At 39.4% G+C, this 17,037-nt stretch overlaps 1 protein-coding gene across 1 annotated transcript; it reads right to left on the reverse strand.

The window, feature by feature from the left end:
* Positions 1-850: 850 nt before the first annotated feature.
* abcf1 (ATP-binding cassette, sub-family F (GCN20), member 1) lies at positions 851-14,681 on the reverse strand. The gene is made up of 27 exons (XM_063010174.1): positions 14,507-14,681; positions 13,334-13,380; positions 13,112-13,189; positions 12,529-12,658; positions 12,389-12,423; positions 11,824-11,928; positions 10,885-10,935; positions 10,516-10,617; positions 9,353-9,406; positions 9,081-9,161; positions 8,906-9,001; positions 8,513-8,635; positions 7,639-7,739; positions 6,993-7,078; positions 6,089-6,228; positions 5,652-5,800; positions 5,461-5,544; positions 4,887-5,011; positions 4,624-4,736; positions 4,358-4,529; positions 3,834-3,908; positions 3,138-3,208; positions 3,020-3,052; positions 2,751-2,919; positions 2,600-2,664; positions 2,437-2,509; positions 851-1,480 (listed from the first exon to the last, which is right to left on the reverse strand). Exons 1-27 carry the CDS (start codon positions 14,562-14,564, stop codon positions 1,314-1,316), a joined length of 2,583 nt encoding a protein of 860 aa, XP_062866244.1. The 5' UTR covers positions 14,565-14,681; the 3' UTR covers positions 851-1,313.
* Positions 14,682-17,037: the final 2,356 nt, after the last annotated feature.

Genomic DNA, 17,037 nt, shown 5'->3' on the forward strand with positions numbered 1-17,037 from the left:
ATTTAACTTTGTGGCAAGGACTTCTAATTTGGTTGTGTCCATATGCATACGTGTAGTTTGATGAATGCTATGTCAACCCAACAACACGGTACCTACTGTCAAAACCTTGGTGGTGGTATTATAATTTTTAAACTAAAATTATTTAGGAAGTGTGCGTTTCAATTTATCTGGTCCAAATTGTAATTCCAGAAATCACATGACTGTCATATCATGCACAAGTTTACAACTTTACAACTTTGACTTCAGTTGTACTGAAGAACTAAACAGTAAATGGTGCAATACTGAAGCCATGAATCCTGTTAACCATAACGGCTAAATTCTTCCCTGAGATTGGTATGAATTTGACCATTTTAACTCATAAGCTTCTACACAAAATGATGCTACCACAGTGTTTTACTATGTTGAGGGTGCGTCACAGTAGCCATTGTAATGAGTATGGCCATACTTTTTTAGTTTCTCCACTTCTGTATGTATAAGGGGTGCAGTCATTTTATGTTTTACTGTTTCTTTATCCTGGTCGGGGTCAGTTTTCCTGGAACAATGCAGTTACACCATCCCCGAGACTGGACGCCAATTCATCACAGGACCCATAGACACCCGACCAGCCGATAACACTGCTGGGCATTTGAACCCTGAAACCCAGTTGTAGTAGGCTAGTGTAATTTACTGCTGCACCACCAGAGCTCCTCTGCTGCAGTCATTTACTAATGAGGAATTAGGTCTTGCCACAAAGTTAGATGATATAGAACATTCTACCCCACCAGATAATTAGTCCAGGTTCCTGTGTAAATATTAAAAAAAACACAAGAAAGTATGTTTTGAACTTTGCCAAAATCAAGAAAAAACAATGTTTTGTTGCAAAATTGATTTATTTTGAATTCCAGAGTCATACTTGGGTGCATACTTGATTGGGATAAAGATCTTTGCCTCTCATTTCAGTCAAGCCTAGGTAATACAGCTATAATGCAGTTAATTAAACTCCAGGTTAAGTGCTGTTCCAACTGAACATTAGAAATCAGATTTATTTATTTGTTATATTTTATATAATAGGCCAGTTTAAATTAATGTGCTTTAGTTAAAATAGTGCATCAAAAGTTGTATGATGCAGCACATAATGCTAAATCCAGCCTTCACACCACTAACACTCATACTATTCACCCAAGTCCTGTAATTAGATCTGTTCAGACACACTGCATCACACAGGGCTGGTAATGATGGAGCTTTCATTCCAAGCGATAGGGGTAAAGCCTTGCGTTTTTGTAATAAAAGCACAATCCGAAATGAAGTCTCATCCCCAGAGGCGTCTACTGTGTTCACACTTTCTGCTTGTTGACCAACGTTTCTCCCAGGGCCTCCAGCACTTCTCTCTTGTACTCGTCGAAATCTCCATCAATCTGGTTTACCTTCCTGTCCTCCACCACCCACATCTGGCACTGAGTTTCAGTGATCAACCTGGCGTCATGGCTCACGATGATCACAGCTAGAAAAGAGACATAAATCATGTAGATTTATTCTAAATAAAAACCATGCTATAGTTGGCACCATGCTTTCACTACTTTGTGCCATCTCAACATAACAGCATGAGTCTTCGTGCTTCATGAGAGTGGAAAATCCTGAGCAATGTATCTTAAACACACTCAATAAGATCTCTCCAGATCCTTAAGGATCCAGGTTTCTTTTCTCCTGGTACTTTAATGGAGTCCATTTTGCCATGTATTCTAATAAGATTCCCAGGGCCTTGAGAATTGTGTTGTTCTCAGTATAATTATATTTTTATTACTACACTCCCATCATATTTTATTATTTTGCAGGTGGACCTAAACAATGTCAACAAAATGTTCCCCACAATAAAACAGACCCATCAGTCCCTTCTTGCACAGGGGTTAAGCATTCGGGCTGGTAATATTCTCTAGGTGCTCTTGAAACATACAAAACCTGTTCAACTTGCTTGTGTTTCTGACTGAAGCTCCTGCCATCGATGTTCTAATAAAAAAGTATTGATGCTTCACATTGAAACACAGTTGATCCAAAATGACGAATGCTCATACTATTGCAGTGCATCGTCTGAGATTAAAACGTGTCAATGTATTTTAGAATTGTGGTTTTATTGCTCACAGGGGTGGCAAGCTCAGTATGCTTACTGTGACAAAGACTGTTAAGGAAAATTCTCATCAATTTCCAAGAGTATAAACAAAGAGTATTTATAGGACCCGATTTTATCCCCATTGTTAATTTAGGGACTGAATTATTTCCCAAATGAATTCCCAAGTTAGGTTTGGCTAAAATGCCTGTCACGGTAACTAAAAGCACAGTTCTCATTTCCAAATCAAATGTACCAGCCTCATCCTGACCACACCCAATTCACAAAGTGATGCAAATGGCAAGTTTCTGGTGCACCCAGGTCTTTGTTACAATGACAGTCCCAAGAATACATACCTCCTTTGTATTCATTAATGGCTTCTGACAGAGCATCAATTGACTCAATGTCCAAGTTGTTTGTGGGTTCATCCTTAAAAGCAAAAAAAAAAAAAAGCAAAGTATGAGCAAAAACATTCACATGTATCTCAGCATCAGATCTAAGCCACTAGGCCACACTCACCAAGATAAGGACGTCTGGCTGGCGACAGGAAAGTTCAGCAAATACTACTCTTGCTTTCTGACCACCTTTGGAATGGAAAGTTTGATTTTAGTCAATATTGTGGTTAAAAAGTGTGAAAATTCATTCAAATTTGTTGTAAACTTCATCTTACCAGAAAGTTTAGAGATCTGAATAGTGTGTGCATGGCTCTCCAGACCGAAGCGCCCCAGACACTTCCTGCTGTCCTGATAGGGAAGGTTGAAGTTTCTCTGCAGGTACTCTGTGGGAGCTTCCTCCATCTTCAGCTGATCAGCATACTGCTGGTTGAAGAAGCCTACTTTCTATTCACATTAAACAAAAGACATTTATTTCCTAAATGAGGTTTTTGGAGGGGGTTATAAAGAAAAAAAGTAGATTAACAAGTTTGGAGTTTTTACTTACCAAGCGATGATTCATTCTCATCTCGCCTCTTGTCTGAAATGTAATGTTTTAAGAGTTTTTTTTACAGACTTATACACTTATAATTATAAGAAATATGAAAGTAGAAAGCAGCACTTACAGGTGTTAATTTCCCTGTCAGTAGCAGCAGCAGTGTACTCTTTCCAACACCATTTGGTCCGACAATACAAACTGTAAAGAAAAAAATCAGTTGGTTTAGTGTTTGTTTGTTTGGATTTTAACACCATGTTTAACACATTTGTGTCATTTAATGGCTACAATAGGTATTATGTATCTGTCTTTATATTTTGGTCCATTTTATATTCTTCCATTTTATCATCTTCATATTTATGGCTGCGTGGTAGGTTAGGACTGTTCTTGTGTTGTCTTGTGTAAGATCTCGTTATGGTTTCAGGCATGTGCACTTGTTCGCTTTCCTTGGTGTATCTGGGGCATTCCATCAGAATATGTTTTATTGTTACAGGTGTTTGGCAGCTCTCACAGGTTGTGGGGTTTTCTCCTTTTACCAGGTGTTAGTGGGTTATTCTGGCGTGGCCGATTCGGCACCTTGTGTATATGACTTGATCTATGCATCGTCCCTGGTGTATTCTTGGTTTAGCACTGACGTTTGGGTGTATTTCACGGAGTTAGTTGGTTTAGTGTATCTAGCATGGGCAACTATAATGAGAAGTTGGATATGTCCAATTTGAGTGAGAACTTTGAATGAACAATACAAGACATATTATAAAGAATTATTTGACTATTTATTATGTAGTATACTGTTTTGAAACATGATTCAGGTTGTGATTTGACTTACTTCGGGACTCCATATCAATTCCAAAGTCTATGTTTTTGAACAGAGGCTTCTGACTCTCATAGCCAAAGTCCACACCTGAAAAGAAAGGAGCAAAAGTATGTCAGTAATAATAAATATGCACTATGCATTAGTCTGTAAGCCACAGAGCAGTTATTCAAATACATGACACAATATAGGGTTTGTTTAAAGTAATAATCGATAGTATAAAATGTATTAATATAAAAATCTTTGGGTCAGTGTGGGTTTCCTCGCACCTCCCAAAAACAAGCCGGGGGTGAACTGGCTGCTCTAAATTGCCGCTAGGTACAGGGGCTAAATGAATGAGAGTGAGAGTAAGTGATCGTCTGTATTAGACTGACGCTCTGCCTGTCCAGGACCCTGATCAGAATGAAGCACTTAGTGAAAATGAGTAAACAAATGACATCTGGTTACATTATTTAACATTAATTAACCACAAGGGCCAACACTAGCAAACCAAACCCAGAGAAAAGATGTCAGAAGAGTATGAGGAGTCTAGCACTCACTGTGCAGGCCGAGGACGGGTGGAGAGAGGGGCGGCGGGTTTGGGAAGGTGAACTTTACTGTGTATTCTTTAGGTCTTTTCAAAAGCTCCTGGGCCTCATGACTCTCCTCTTCCTGTCCCTTCTTCTTTCCTTTCTGTTGTTTCCTTGTCAGTGCTTCCTTCGTTTGTTTCTCCTGTAAAATATCATCGAGAGGCCATGAGGAGGCAAAAAACACTAGAAGCATATAGTATTATATACAACAACCTGAAATATATACAAAAACTCACAGCTTGTTTAGTGGATTTGCCTCCAGCCTTCAGGTCCTTGAGCTTCTTCTCTTGTTTCTCATACTGTTTCAGGAGTTCCTTCTGCTTCTGTACGTACATCTTCTTAAACGTCACTACAAAGCAAAATACATTGACAGGTGAATGTGATGAAATCTCATAATATCTGCCATATCACACAACCAGCTAGGCGTGACGCTACCTTTTAGAATATTCTATCTGTCATACTGAGACACTGTTTTTTTTGGAGCTTCGGGTATACTCACAGTAGTTGCCCCTGTAGTAGTAGAGCTTCTGGTTGTCTAAGTGAATGATGTCTGTACACACATCATCTAAGAAGCTCTGGTCATGGGACACGATCAGCAGCGTCTTCTTCCAGCCCTGCAGGTAGCTAAAAATAATATGAAAAGTCACATCGACAGCACTTAAAGCAATTAATTACTGTTCAAATGAATCTGACTGAAGGGCAGGTACTAATGGCATGCCAATTTTCCACCCTGCCTGTAAATGAGAAGATGGAGAACTGTCCCTGTGTGGTACAACCCATTCACCAAGCTGTACCTTAACAATCACACCTGTCCCTGCATACCCCAACAACTTCACCAATCGGTCCCTATTCAATTAAACCCAACCCCTTACCCACTTGACCCAACACTGGCCCATTGCATAGAGGTCTCATCCAAAAAATGAGCCAGTAAAAATGTCAAAGTGACAGAGTTCCATTCATTACCATCCCCACAAAACAGAATAAACTCTAACACTGAGTTTGTGGATATTATGAGGAACATGGCTGCAAGACGTCCCTAAAACATTTCACTTATGGCATAAGTGAGTTATTACTTGTTAAGCCAGATGACAGCGTTAAGATCCAAGTGGTTCGTCGGCTCATCCAGCATCAGCAGGGTGGGTTCCATGAACAGAGCTCTGTTGAGGAAAAAAACCCAAACAGACATGTAATAATAAGTACATGCAACCATGTCCATCAATACACTGCAACCAAATTAATTGACAAATTTCAGAATATTTCTGACCTAGCTAGTGAGACTCTCATTCTCCAGCCACCAGAAAACTTCTTCGTGGGCCTGTTCTGCATCTCCGGGGTGAAACTCAGACCTGCCAGGATCCTGCGAGCCTTGGCCTCTGCTGACGCTGCACCAATCGCTCTCAGCTCTTCATACACCTGATAGAGATGAGCACAGAAACACAGTGATGATCTGCACCCTCCGTAATTTAAACTGCAGTCTAAAGTCTGTGGCTTCATCTGATGAACTGAGCTCATGAAAGTACTTGGGGGTACATGTATGAAATATAAATATATCCATAAAAGGTTTGAACCTCATAATTAAAACCATTAACAGCCTAATTAGGGTAAACATCACAAAACAATAGCTAGAGGAAGAAAAGCAACCCATTGACTTTGCTGATTCACTCAGCCAAATACACAAATCATCGCTGAAAATATGCTGACCTTCTCCAGTCTCTCAGAGACGCCGTCCTCGCCCTTGTCCAGCAGAGTCTGCAACTTTCTCTCCTCATCGAGCAGCTTCAAGCGCCGAGTATCTGCCTTCAGCACGGCCTGGACAGCTGGAGTGTCGTCAGCGACCACCTCTGAACAAGAGCAAAGCAATTTAACGTTAAGAGCTGAAAAGGTCTTCCCTGAGTCTGTACCAAGTGCTGCCAAAATTATTGGAAGCATTAATAATTAGGAGGTGTGTTTACATAGTTCTGGACACCTAGCTCATGCTCAATCGCGACTTCTTAATGCAGCTCTTTCACTAAGAAGCCAGCTTGATGCTTAATTACTATTATTTATATTATTTTGTGTATGACAGACATTAATACAATACATTTCTGCTATTGGGTGTGCAAGAGTTAGCTGTTTAAAAGCATCTCTCCACTTTATGACTATGCAAACTGGAAAAACCAAATCAGACACACTGGTACACCTTCTTCTCTGGTACACCACGCACCTGGCCTGTGTTGTCATGTTCAAACATGATAGATTTCATGATACTAAAACAATGCCGGGCACTTGGGTGGAGCAGCAGTCTATTACGCTAGCCAACCACCACTAAGATTGGCATCTAGAAACTCAGCAATGCGATGAATTGGCACCCTGCACGAGGTATTCCTGCCTTGTGCCCAGTGTTTCCCTTTGGAGCCAAACCCACCGCAACCAGGACAAAGCAGGTGATAAAATCAGATGAAAATATGTTCAATAGCAGTGATCATAATCAAACAGTCTGCACACTTAAAACAAACACCATAAAGGATTTTAAACATGTAGTTTAACTTCTATGGTGAACGTTTTTATACACAAACATTTCCCAAATGAGTAGATGGTTTATAAGGAGAGAAATTGTGCAATGTACCTTGTTCACAGAGCAGCACATCAATGTTGGGAGGAATACTGAGAGCTCTGTTAAAAATATGCTTCAGTAAAGTGGTCTTTCCTTTCCTGGAAAGAAATAAATAAGAATATTGAGGCACCATTAGATACTGTAGCAACATTATCAGTAACCACATAAAGAACCTTTCATAGATTTTTTTGAATATGTTAATACATCACTGGTCACATTTCTGCTACACTGGCTTAGAAATTTGCAGGAGATGCTATAACAGAGCAGTTCTCAAGCTTGGGTTTAGGACTAGAGATGTCAATGACTAGTTGTTTAACCAGTAACCGACCCAAAAGTCATTGCTTTATTGCAGGGCCCTTAACCGACCAGCAGAGGCCGCAATGTTAGAAAGGGACGCACATACTTTGATAGTCGTTAGTTTAGGGTGTATATTTAATCAGGAATTCCTCATACTTAGTCTATAAAGCTTGTCCAGAAAACAAAAGTCTACTTTTCTGTGTGCTTTTTTGACTTAACACAACACAGTGGTTGCTCTAATTTGTACAAAGCATCACAAACAGCAAATGTAATTATTTATAATCACATTCAGCAGAATTGGCACTTCTTTAATGTATTAAGCACCGTGGCCTAAAAAAGCCTGAAAATTCTTTTCACTGACCCGTTGGGTCCGACCAGACCGTAGCGGCGTCCAGCTACAATCAGGAGATCAGCATTGACAAACAGCTCCTTCCCATGAGCAGAGATACTGAATCTCTCCAACTGTGAAACAGCACCACAGAAGACATGGAGTCGATTTCTGTCATTATTTTACAGACATGAGTTCAACATTAAAAAACTTAAACTATGTAAACAACTAATCCATAGTTACATTCTAAGATTTAAAACGATTTAAATATTGGGGGCCATAAGGGGCCCAACAGCTGCAACTCAGCAGTGGTGGAACTTGAACCGGCAACGTATGATTACTCATCCAGTACCTTAACCACCGAGCTACCGCTACCTCTGGTATATGTTTAATTCATCTATTTTTCCTATTACATTCTGTGTTGATTGCAATGTTTAGTTTTTACTGCATTTTTCCCTCTTTTATCTCACAATTTAGTCATTTCCAATTACCGAATGTTAATCTGCTGCCACCTGTACAACCCCAATCTGATCAAGGAAAGCCAGATGACCACACGTCTCTCTGATACATCCATCACCTGTCAGCGCTGGGCTCAGAGAGCCATGTTAGGCTCTAATCTAGTTAGATTTTAGACATTTGTGGGATTGGTTTGTTTGAATCTTAACGCCTTGTCAGCTGCTATGGCTATTATCATGGCTGAATAAAAGGTCCCATCTCTAAAAAGTTAAAGTGGGGGTCAAAATGTTTCTTTATAAGAATTTAAAATACTTTGTTGTTTAAGTAACTGTGAAGGTGATTGATTGAAGTCCGGTTGCATCTAAGAATTTTAGCAGTTTTTTGGAGGACTGTGCTGAAGATTAGGGGATTAGAGGAAATTAAATAACAGCTCAAATCAACACATACGGACCTTAATATCAGACGCGTTCTCCAGCATGGCTTGTCGTGAAGACATTTCAGCCTGAGAAACTGAGAAATCTCCCTCAGCGGAGTTCTGAGCCCGGACACTCGCCACTTGTCGCTCATATTCCATCTGTAACACAAAAAACATTGCATTTATAAAACTGTGTAACAAAAACATTTACAGTCATGTTGAATCCACTGTAACCACAATACTCTATATGTCCTGCTCATGACCTTCATTCCTGCATATTGTGCTGATCTTATAATGTAGTGAAGCACAAACTGGGCACTTTGTTCAGCATGGCAGGACTTCGTCGTATCCTATTATTAACGTTTTGCTCTAATCCTTGTGTACTGTTTCACATAAATGATTTAAACATATAATCCTGAGTGCATGTACCATTTTCTTTTTCTTCTTCTTCTCCTTTTTACTCAGGTTGGCGAATGGATCGTTCTCCTGATCTTTATTCTGCTCCACAAGGGCATCCTCAGCGCTCTGCATCAGAGAAGAGAGAATGCTGTGAACACCCAAACAACATAACATCACAAATAATGAAGAAAAACAATTAGGCTACCTTCATCATCGAGTCATCATCGTCACTCTTCTCCTCCTCTTCTTCATCATCATCACTCGGTGGGCGGGCAGGCTTGCCTTTCTACAGGGAAACAGGAGAAAACATTCAGAAACAAGTGCTAAACTGCAGCCCTTTATGAGCTTAGAGAGTTCAAGAGCTACTCAGCTACTACAAAGACAAAAACTACCTGCACATGCATCCAAATGACTGCACTCATAAAAGCTACATGTAGTGACCACAAGATTGACAATGAGTGAAATCACACCACTTACCCGGGGCGGTTCTCTCCTGCCAGCCTTCTGAGGCTTTTCCTCCTCAACTTCCTCCTGCACACAGTCAGTCAGTGTTTCAGTACAGCCATTTCATAAACACCATCAAGCAAACTGGTGTTATGAGCCTATTATCATCTACCATCAAAAAGGTGTTGGAATCACTTCACCACCGTTATTAATTTTGGCTGAATCAAATAGCAGCTCTATATGTACACTTCTTGCCAGGGATGCCAAATTATTCTAACCAATGACTGACCTTTAAACAACACCCGCAGAGATTCTGAACTCCTCGGTTCGATACTTGGCGTTGCCACTGGTCGGCTGGGCGCCATCTAGTGGGCATAACTGGCAGTGCCTGTAGGGAGGGATGACTGGACTATGTGGACGGGGTCTTCAAACACTGTAAGGACCCTGATTGGTGGCTAGAGGTGCCTGTGCAAAAGTGCATGGGTGGAAAAGGGCTCCGTTAAGGGCTGCGCGTGGGTTGGAGGAAGCGTGAGCAGTGAAGTACCCTCCTCAACCGCAAAAAAATTGGGGATCCTTAGCAGCGGAAGACAAATTGACTACACTAAAATTGGAAGAAAAAACGCATAAAAATATAGAAAAAAAACCACCACCACCACCCCTGAAAAATATTATACATAAATTATATCAATTTATGTCCACAGGGTTTTGCAGTTCGTTTACAGTCTCACAAGTGGCTCAGGAAAACAAGCTTTTATATTTGGCATCATTTTTTCAAGTTTTAGTATTCTGTTTATTGACTAAACGTTGGGGGAAAATGCAAATACAAAATGTGGCTCGGGTACCAGAGCACTCTATGATTGCTGTTCTATTCCTTAATATCCTTTGGGATAAATAAAGTATCTGTCTAATCTTTTCTTTATTTCTTTCTGTGGATGCTGTACTGCTTGCCATGCTGTTTTACCCACTGCCCAAGCTTCTAAGGTCTCATGTATATGAGCACAAGCCTTGATTGACAAAATCACGCTTAAATTAGGTATATTTAGTGGTGCATTAATCTGGTTAAATGAACAGAGTTCAGAGTCTCTGGTTGTTATTTTTATACCATGAACCTTGCACGTGATTTATAGTCATAATTCAAACTAACATCCAGCCTATTCTTAACATTTAGTGCTTCAGTAACACACAGAACGTCTCACTTTAGCTGATTTGCTGTCCGTTTTATTGCCCTTCTTCACATTCTTCTCCTCCTCCTCATCCTTTTTTTCTATTTCCTCATCGGGTTCTTCATCAGAAGCTTCCTGTTGGGATATAAAATAGAAATAAGAAGAGAAAATACTTTCTTAGTAGAACTATTTGACAGATTTGATAGATGAGCAATTCCACTCATGGAATAATGATCATCATGCAAATAAAACGATTATGAAAAGTTAGCGTTAGTATGTGAGATAGAGCATTTTCATTTCTGTAACACAGGGTTAGAATCTCCAGGGTTAGAAAGAAATGTACAAAAAAATAGAAAAGGTTAGATAAGAGAAATAAAAAAATTAACATTCCTGTGTACCAACCTTAGCTTTTTTACTCTTAGCTTTATCATTTTTCTTGCCTCCGGAAACCTCCTGAATTACATACAAACAGTTACAGACACACATACACGTCCAGAATTTAGTAAAGTTCTTAGTGGTATGTACACTGTGTTCAAAAGTATGTGGACGCCACTTGGTGTTTCAGCCACACTAATGAGAAAAAGGTATCTGGAAACCTTGTTAGAATATGTTGGTTTTCTCGACAAGCTTTATGAATCCAGCAGAAAGATTTCTCAACACATAAGAGCAAATCCAGACATGAATAGTTTGATGACCAAAGAACTAAAATGTTGCCAAAGACACTTTAGCTTTAAATCTGTTCTGAAATCATTTGGGTTAAGCTGAAGAGGTGAGTCAACAAGAGAAGATCCAAGTGCCCGGAGGACCTGCAGAGATTCTGTATTGAAGAAGGCTCTCAAATTCCTTGCTCTTAATCTTGTTAATCATTATAGGTAAGGATTTGTTTCACAAAGTACTAAACTAGATCCAGTTTTGTAATTCTTTTCATTTTTCTTATTTAAATGTTAAATTTCACATTTTCCATGTGATTAATAAAATATGTACTTTTTTCATAGGGTGGCAACATTTTTTAGGATGACTACATGTACAAAACAATCTAATTGCCAAAAAGGATATAATATAATATATAATAATATAATGTTGACAAAAGTTTGGGTTCACATTGTAATATTTGTTTTAATGGATGGAAGTTTCTTCTTTTAAGCAAACGTGGACACCAGACTAAATAGTTTGATTACTGGGCTCAAACCTGGATGTCTTTACTGAACTGAAATCATATATAAGATATTTTTGCATGCTGTTTACAGTTTACATATGCAGTTAAACACCTCAATGTGCAAAAATGGCAATGCTCCATGAATAAATACAGCTCTTCCAACAAAGAGATGAAACTCCACTTACCTTAGAGTTTTTGTTATTCTTCGGTTTATCATCCTCATCTTCTTCCTCTGTATCCTCTTCTTCATCACTCTGACCCTGACTGAGAGCAGCAAATATGTTGCCTCCCTAAAAGAATAAAATAAACAAATAAAAAAATCTATCAAAACTAAATAGTTAATTTAAAATTAATTAATTAATAATTAGTCTTTTGCAAACAATGATGGAACGCCCCTGAATACCTAAGCAGTGCAACTTACCCACACCACTGGCACTAACAAACCACATCACAACAGATAGGGACTTTTGAATTTTGCTTTGGTACATAACCCAGAGGACAAGACATAAGATTCAAAAATATTTCAATATGTGGACTCATCAGACCACAACACGCGTTTCCCCTCCATGTCAGTCCATCTCAGATCAGATCAGTCAGTGGCATTTCTGGTTGTTTATATATTGCTTTTGCTTGGGGTTTTCTGAAGTAACTGAGTATTTTCATTTTAAATGTCGGCATTCATTACTGTGTTTTTTGAAATATTTGTCATTAAACAAAATGTTAAATGTAATAAACTGAATGAAGACTCACCTTGTTTTTCTTTCCACCCTTTACTGGAACTTTTACTGTAAATCAAATCATACAATAAATAAAAAAATATTATTAAATACAAATTTTCTACATTTCTAGAACAATATTAATTTTATTGTGTTTAATGTAAAGAACGTTACCCTCTTCTTCTTCATCCTCATCACTGGGCTGAACAGAGAGTTTCTTGAGTCTCTGCATGATTTCTTCATCATCCTCCTCCCCTGCATCTCCAGCCTTCCCTTTTCGACGGTCCTTCTTTTTCTTTTGAGGCTAAGGAGAAAGACGTATTAACAAAAGAAATATAACGTGATACTTATTTAGACTAAAAAAAGTCTGGATTGTGGAGTACATCAATCAATTCAACTCTGAGTTAACACAGTTCTTTTACAAAAACAAAAACTCATTTTGAATGTAACACAATGTTAAAACTACACTGCAAATACTGCCTAGAGTCTTTATTAGCCCACAGCTTGATATTTACATGATCATTTACATTAATTTTAATTAATTTTGGTTCATGTTTTTCTGATGAAATCTATGAAGATGAAGAACTATAAACAATACAGGTCTTCAAGTGCTGTCATTTCTTTGAGCTCCATTAATAGGGAAAACAATTAGATTTACCCAAATTGGGTCAACCAGAACAAAATCTGTGAGATAGTTCAGTGCCTTCAAACCCACCATGTTATGGTAGACCCAATGAATTAACAAAACGTGCTGTACCTGCTTTCCTTGTGTCTCTTTCACCACTGGCTCCTCCGTCTTCTCTGCCTTACTTTCTGAAGCAAGCTCATCAAAAAACTGAGAATAAGAAATCAGAAAAATAAAACCACAGGCACAACAGTTGGGGGGTGAATTATTGATCTACACTAGTTTATAGAATCCAGTAGTTCATTTACTAAACACAGCTTGTTATAAATATGTGTTTGTACGCATTTCACTTACACTCTTTTTCCCCTTCTTGTCTTTCTTTCCTTTCTTGACAATTTTTTCTGTAAAATAATAATAAAAACGATTTAATAAAAGCAAAAAGCATCTACATTCACTAGCATGCTAGATTAGGGCAAGGTGATAAGCCAATATCTGAGGCTTTGAGTGTTCCCATGAGCTTGGCACAACATTGCAACTTCCTAGAGTTGACCATCCAGCCAAGAAATATTGGTCAGGGAGAAAAACTGATCAATCAGTAATTAAAAGAATGTGATCAAGTCTGGTAAAATTTATTAGTATAGAACTTTGTACAATGGATATTATCTCAAAGCCAATGTAAGGCAGTTGTAGCCTAATGGTTAAGGCGCTGGGCTAGTAATGAAAAGGTCACTGGTTCAAGCCCCACCACTGACTGTTTGCCACTGTTGGGCACTTAAGCAAGATCCTTAACTCTCAATTGCTTAGACAATATACTCTCACAACACTGTAAGTCACAAAGTTTCTGTGATTCTGATTCAGCAAATGTTAAACCTTTATTTATTTATTTATTTATATACTTATTAGAATTTTAACGTCATGTTTTACACACTGTGGTTACATTCATGTCAGGGCAGTTAATTACTGGTTACACAATATTGATCATGTCAAACACAGTCATGGACAATTTAGTGTCCCCAATTAACCTGACTGCATGTCTTTGGAATGTGGGAGGAAACCAGAGCACCCGGGGGAAACCCACAGTTATAGCCTAGTGGTTAGGGTGCTGGACTAGTAATCAAAAGGTTGCTGGTTCAAGCCCTACCACTGCCAGGTTGTCACTGTTGGACCATTGAGCAAGGACCCTTAATTGCTTAGACAATATACTGTCACAGTAATGTAAGTCGATTTAGATAAAAGCCGTCTGCTAAATGCCGAAAATATAAATGTAAATGAAGCAGGTGATGCAGTAAACTGATTCGTGATTCTGATTCAGCACGTTGGACCTTAATGAAAAGTTTAAACCAGATTAAAGGCTCGATCTTCTGTTAGTTTTACAACACACAATAATCTGCTGATTACTCGATACATTCAGTTCAACTACAAGAATACAAGCCAGTACTCAGAGTCAGTCAGTGTTAGATGTCATACTGGTGCTGCTGGTATTCACTGGTACTGTTAGACCTCATGTCCAGAACAATCACACTTTACCTGACTGGGCTTCATCATCACCCTCCCATTCAGCCACTTCTTTTGATTTCTTGGGCATTTTCGTCTCCTTTCAGCAGGAACTAATAAAGCCGATGGTAACAGCGGGTGAATCTGAGATACAGAACGGAATGTACACGAACTAATACGCGGCGCACATGCGGCCTACACTGCTCCTGCTCTGCGCCACTGAGCAACTGAAGCCGGTACTGTTAGAAATCACAGCGCCCCTGCAGGCTGGATGAAGTTTCACACTTTCACACTACACGACTGATTGGTGATAGGGGGTTTCACACTACACCATCTATCACCAACTGGAAACACAGGCTTCTCTGGTCTCCCAAATTATGTTTTGTCACGAAAACAAATGCAAGAAGTGACGAGGGGTTTAATGATACCACGTCCAAAAACACATCAACAATAAGCGAGCGATCAAAGTTTGTGCGCTGATGTGCAGCGTAAAAACAAGGAGAAAAAATTATTGAATCTGAGTGGATTTGGCTACGTGAACAGCAGGGATTGTTCTGTAGTGAGTTGGAGGTTAATAAATATTTTTTGCAATGCAGCGTTGGTGTTTTGTAGAGAACGATAAGGTCATAAATACTGTAAAACTTGTATGTGCTGATGTATTCTGGTATAAACTATATTATGTCCCTGTCCCACCTTTTTACACTCCTCTCCGGCGTTTCCCCCTCACACCGTATCTTGCGTTCTCATTGGCTGTTCGACATAGCACTCATTGCGGTGTTTGGCAACTCAGTTGGGCAACTCAGATCCAGATATTTCATGTGCTAGATATCTCTCTTCGAGAGAGATATCTAGCACGGAGATATCTAGCTCGGATCGAGTTGTTGAACAGTTCACGCATAGCGATTGAGAACCGAGTTTCGATCGCCGAGCAAACACCGAGTTGCTCCCAAACCGGCAAATCTAGCGTTGACCAGTCGACAAGCGAAAATCAGGGCAAAAATCATGTAGTGTGAACTAGGCATAATCTGTAGTCTCTAATAAAATTATCTTGATTAACTTTATAAACCTCTATTTACCTTTTTTAATCTCTCTGTTAGTCTTGATTAAACTACAGTATATTTAACTGTATTAATCGATATTAATCCCTATGTATATTAATCACTGATAATCTATATTAATCTCTATTATTCTCTAATAATCTTTACTGAGTATTAATTATCTGTTAATTTCTAATAATTTTTTTGTATTATATTTTTGTCAAATGTTCTGAGAACCTACAGTAAGCTGAGAAAACTTCAATTCATTAAGTATTTCTAAGAAAGTAGTGTGTTTTAATCATTTAGTCACAGAAAAGGAAAAACTGCAGAAATTACTAAAATCGACTGCCATGACATGTCCATTACAAGTGCATTTAAACCTTTGACTTGTACATAAAGTGGGTGCTGGCCCAGTGTGGGTGGGTCAGTGGATATGTGAGTGAGATTTGCTCTGCCCCGGGTGTAGTCCTGCATAGTGCAGAACCCACTACAACTGTAACTGGGATTAAAGGGTTAGCAAAAATAAATGCATGGCAAGAGGTGGCACAAATAAAAAAAAAAAAGAATGAATCACTCAAGTGGCTCAGCAGTTTACTCTGTTAGCCCACCACTACTGAGACCAGGTTGGGCACTTTAGCCATGCATGAAGAATGTGTCATGTGTCAGAGAATGTGTTGGTCATGTGTCATGTGATTGAACAGTGGTAGCCTAGGGGGTAGAGCTTTGGGCTATCAACTGAAAGGTTGAGAGTTTGAATCCCAGCTTCCATGCAGTCCCTGTTGGGCCCTTGAGCATTAAGGCCCTTAACCCTCTAGCTCCAGGGGCGCTGTACGATGGCTGACCCTGTGCTCTGACCCCAGCTTCCAAACAAGCTGGGATACACAAATAAAGAATAAAGAATTTCGTTGTACTGTTCATCTGTATATGTATATGGGACAAATAAAGGTGTTCTATAGAAGTCCTACTTGGCTAGCAACTTAGCTGAGCATGAGGCAGAGGTTGACAATGTTTGTTTGTTTGTTTATTAGGATTTTAACGTCATGTTTTACACTTCGGTTACATTCATGACAGGAACGGTAGTTACTCATTACACAAGGTTTATCAGTTCACAAGTTTATATCGGACACAGTCATGGACAATTCAGTGTCTCCGATTCACCTCACTTGCACGTCTTTGGACTGTGGGAGGAAACCGGAGCACCCGGAGGAAACCCACGCGGACACGGGGAGAACATGCAAACCCCACACAGAAAGGACCCGGACCAATCCACCTGCATATCGAACCCAGGACCTTCTTGCTGTGAGGCGACAGTGCTACCCACTTAGCCACTGTGCCGCCCGGTTGACAATGTAGTTAGGGGAATTAGACATGTTCAAATGTATATAAAATACACTCACTGACTTTCTTAACCGCCTATCCAAGCTTTTCAATGGGCGCAAGGAACACAGTAACACCCTGGACGGGGCGCCAGTCCATTGCAGGGCAGACATACACACACAAGGACAATTCAGTGTCTCCAGTTAACCT

Source organism: Trichomycterus rosablanca, chromosome 2 (assembly GCF_030014385.1).
Source record: "Trichomycterus rosablanca isolate fTriRos1 chromosome 2, fTriRos1.hap1, whole genome shotgun sequence".
Classification (NCBI taxonomy): Eukaryota; Metazoa; Chordata; class Actinopteri; order Siluriformes; family Trichomycteridae; genus Trichomycterus; species Trichomycterus rosablanca.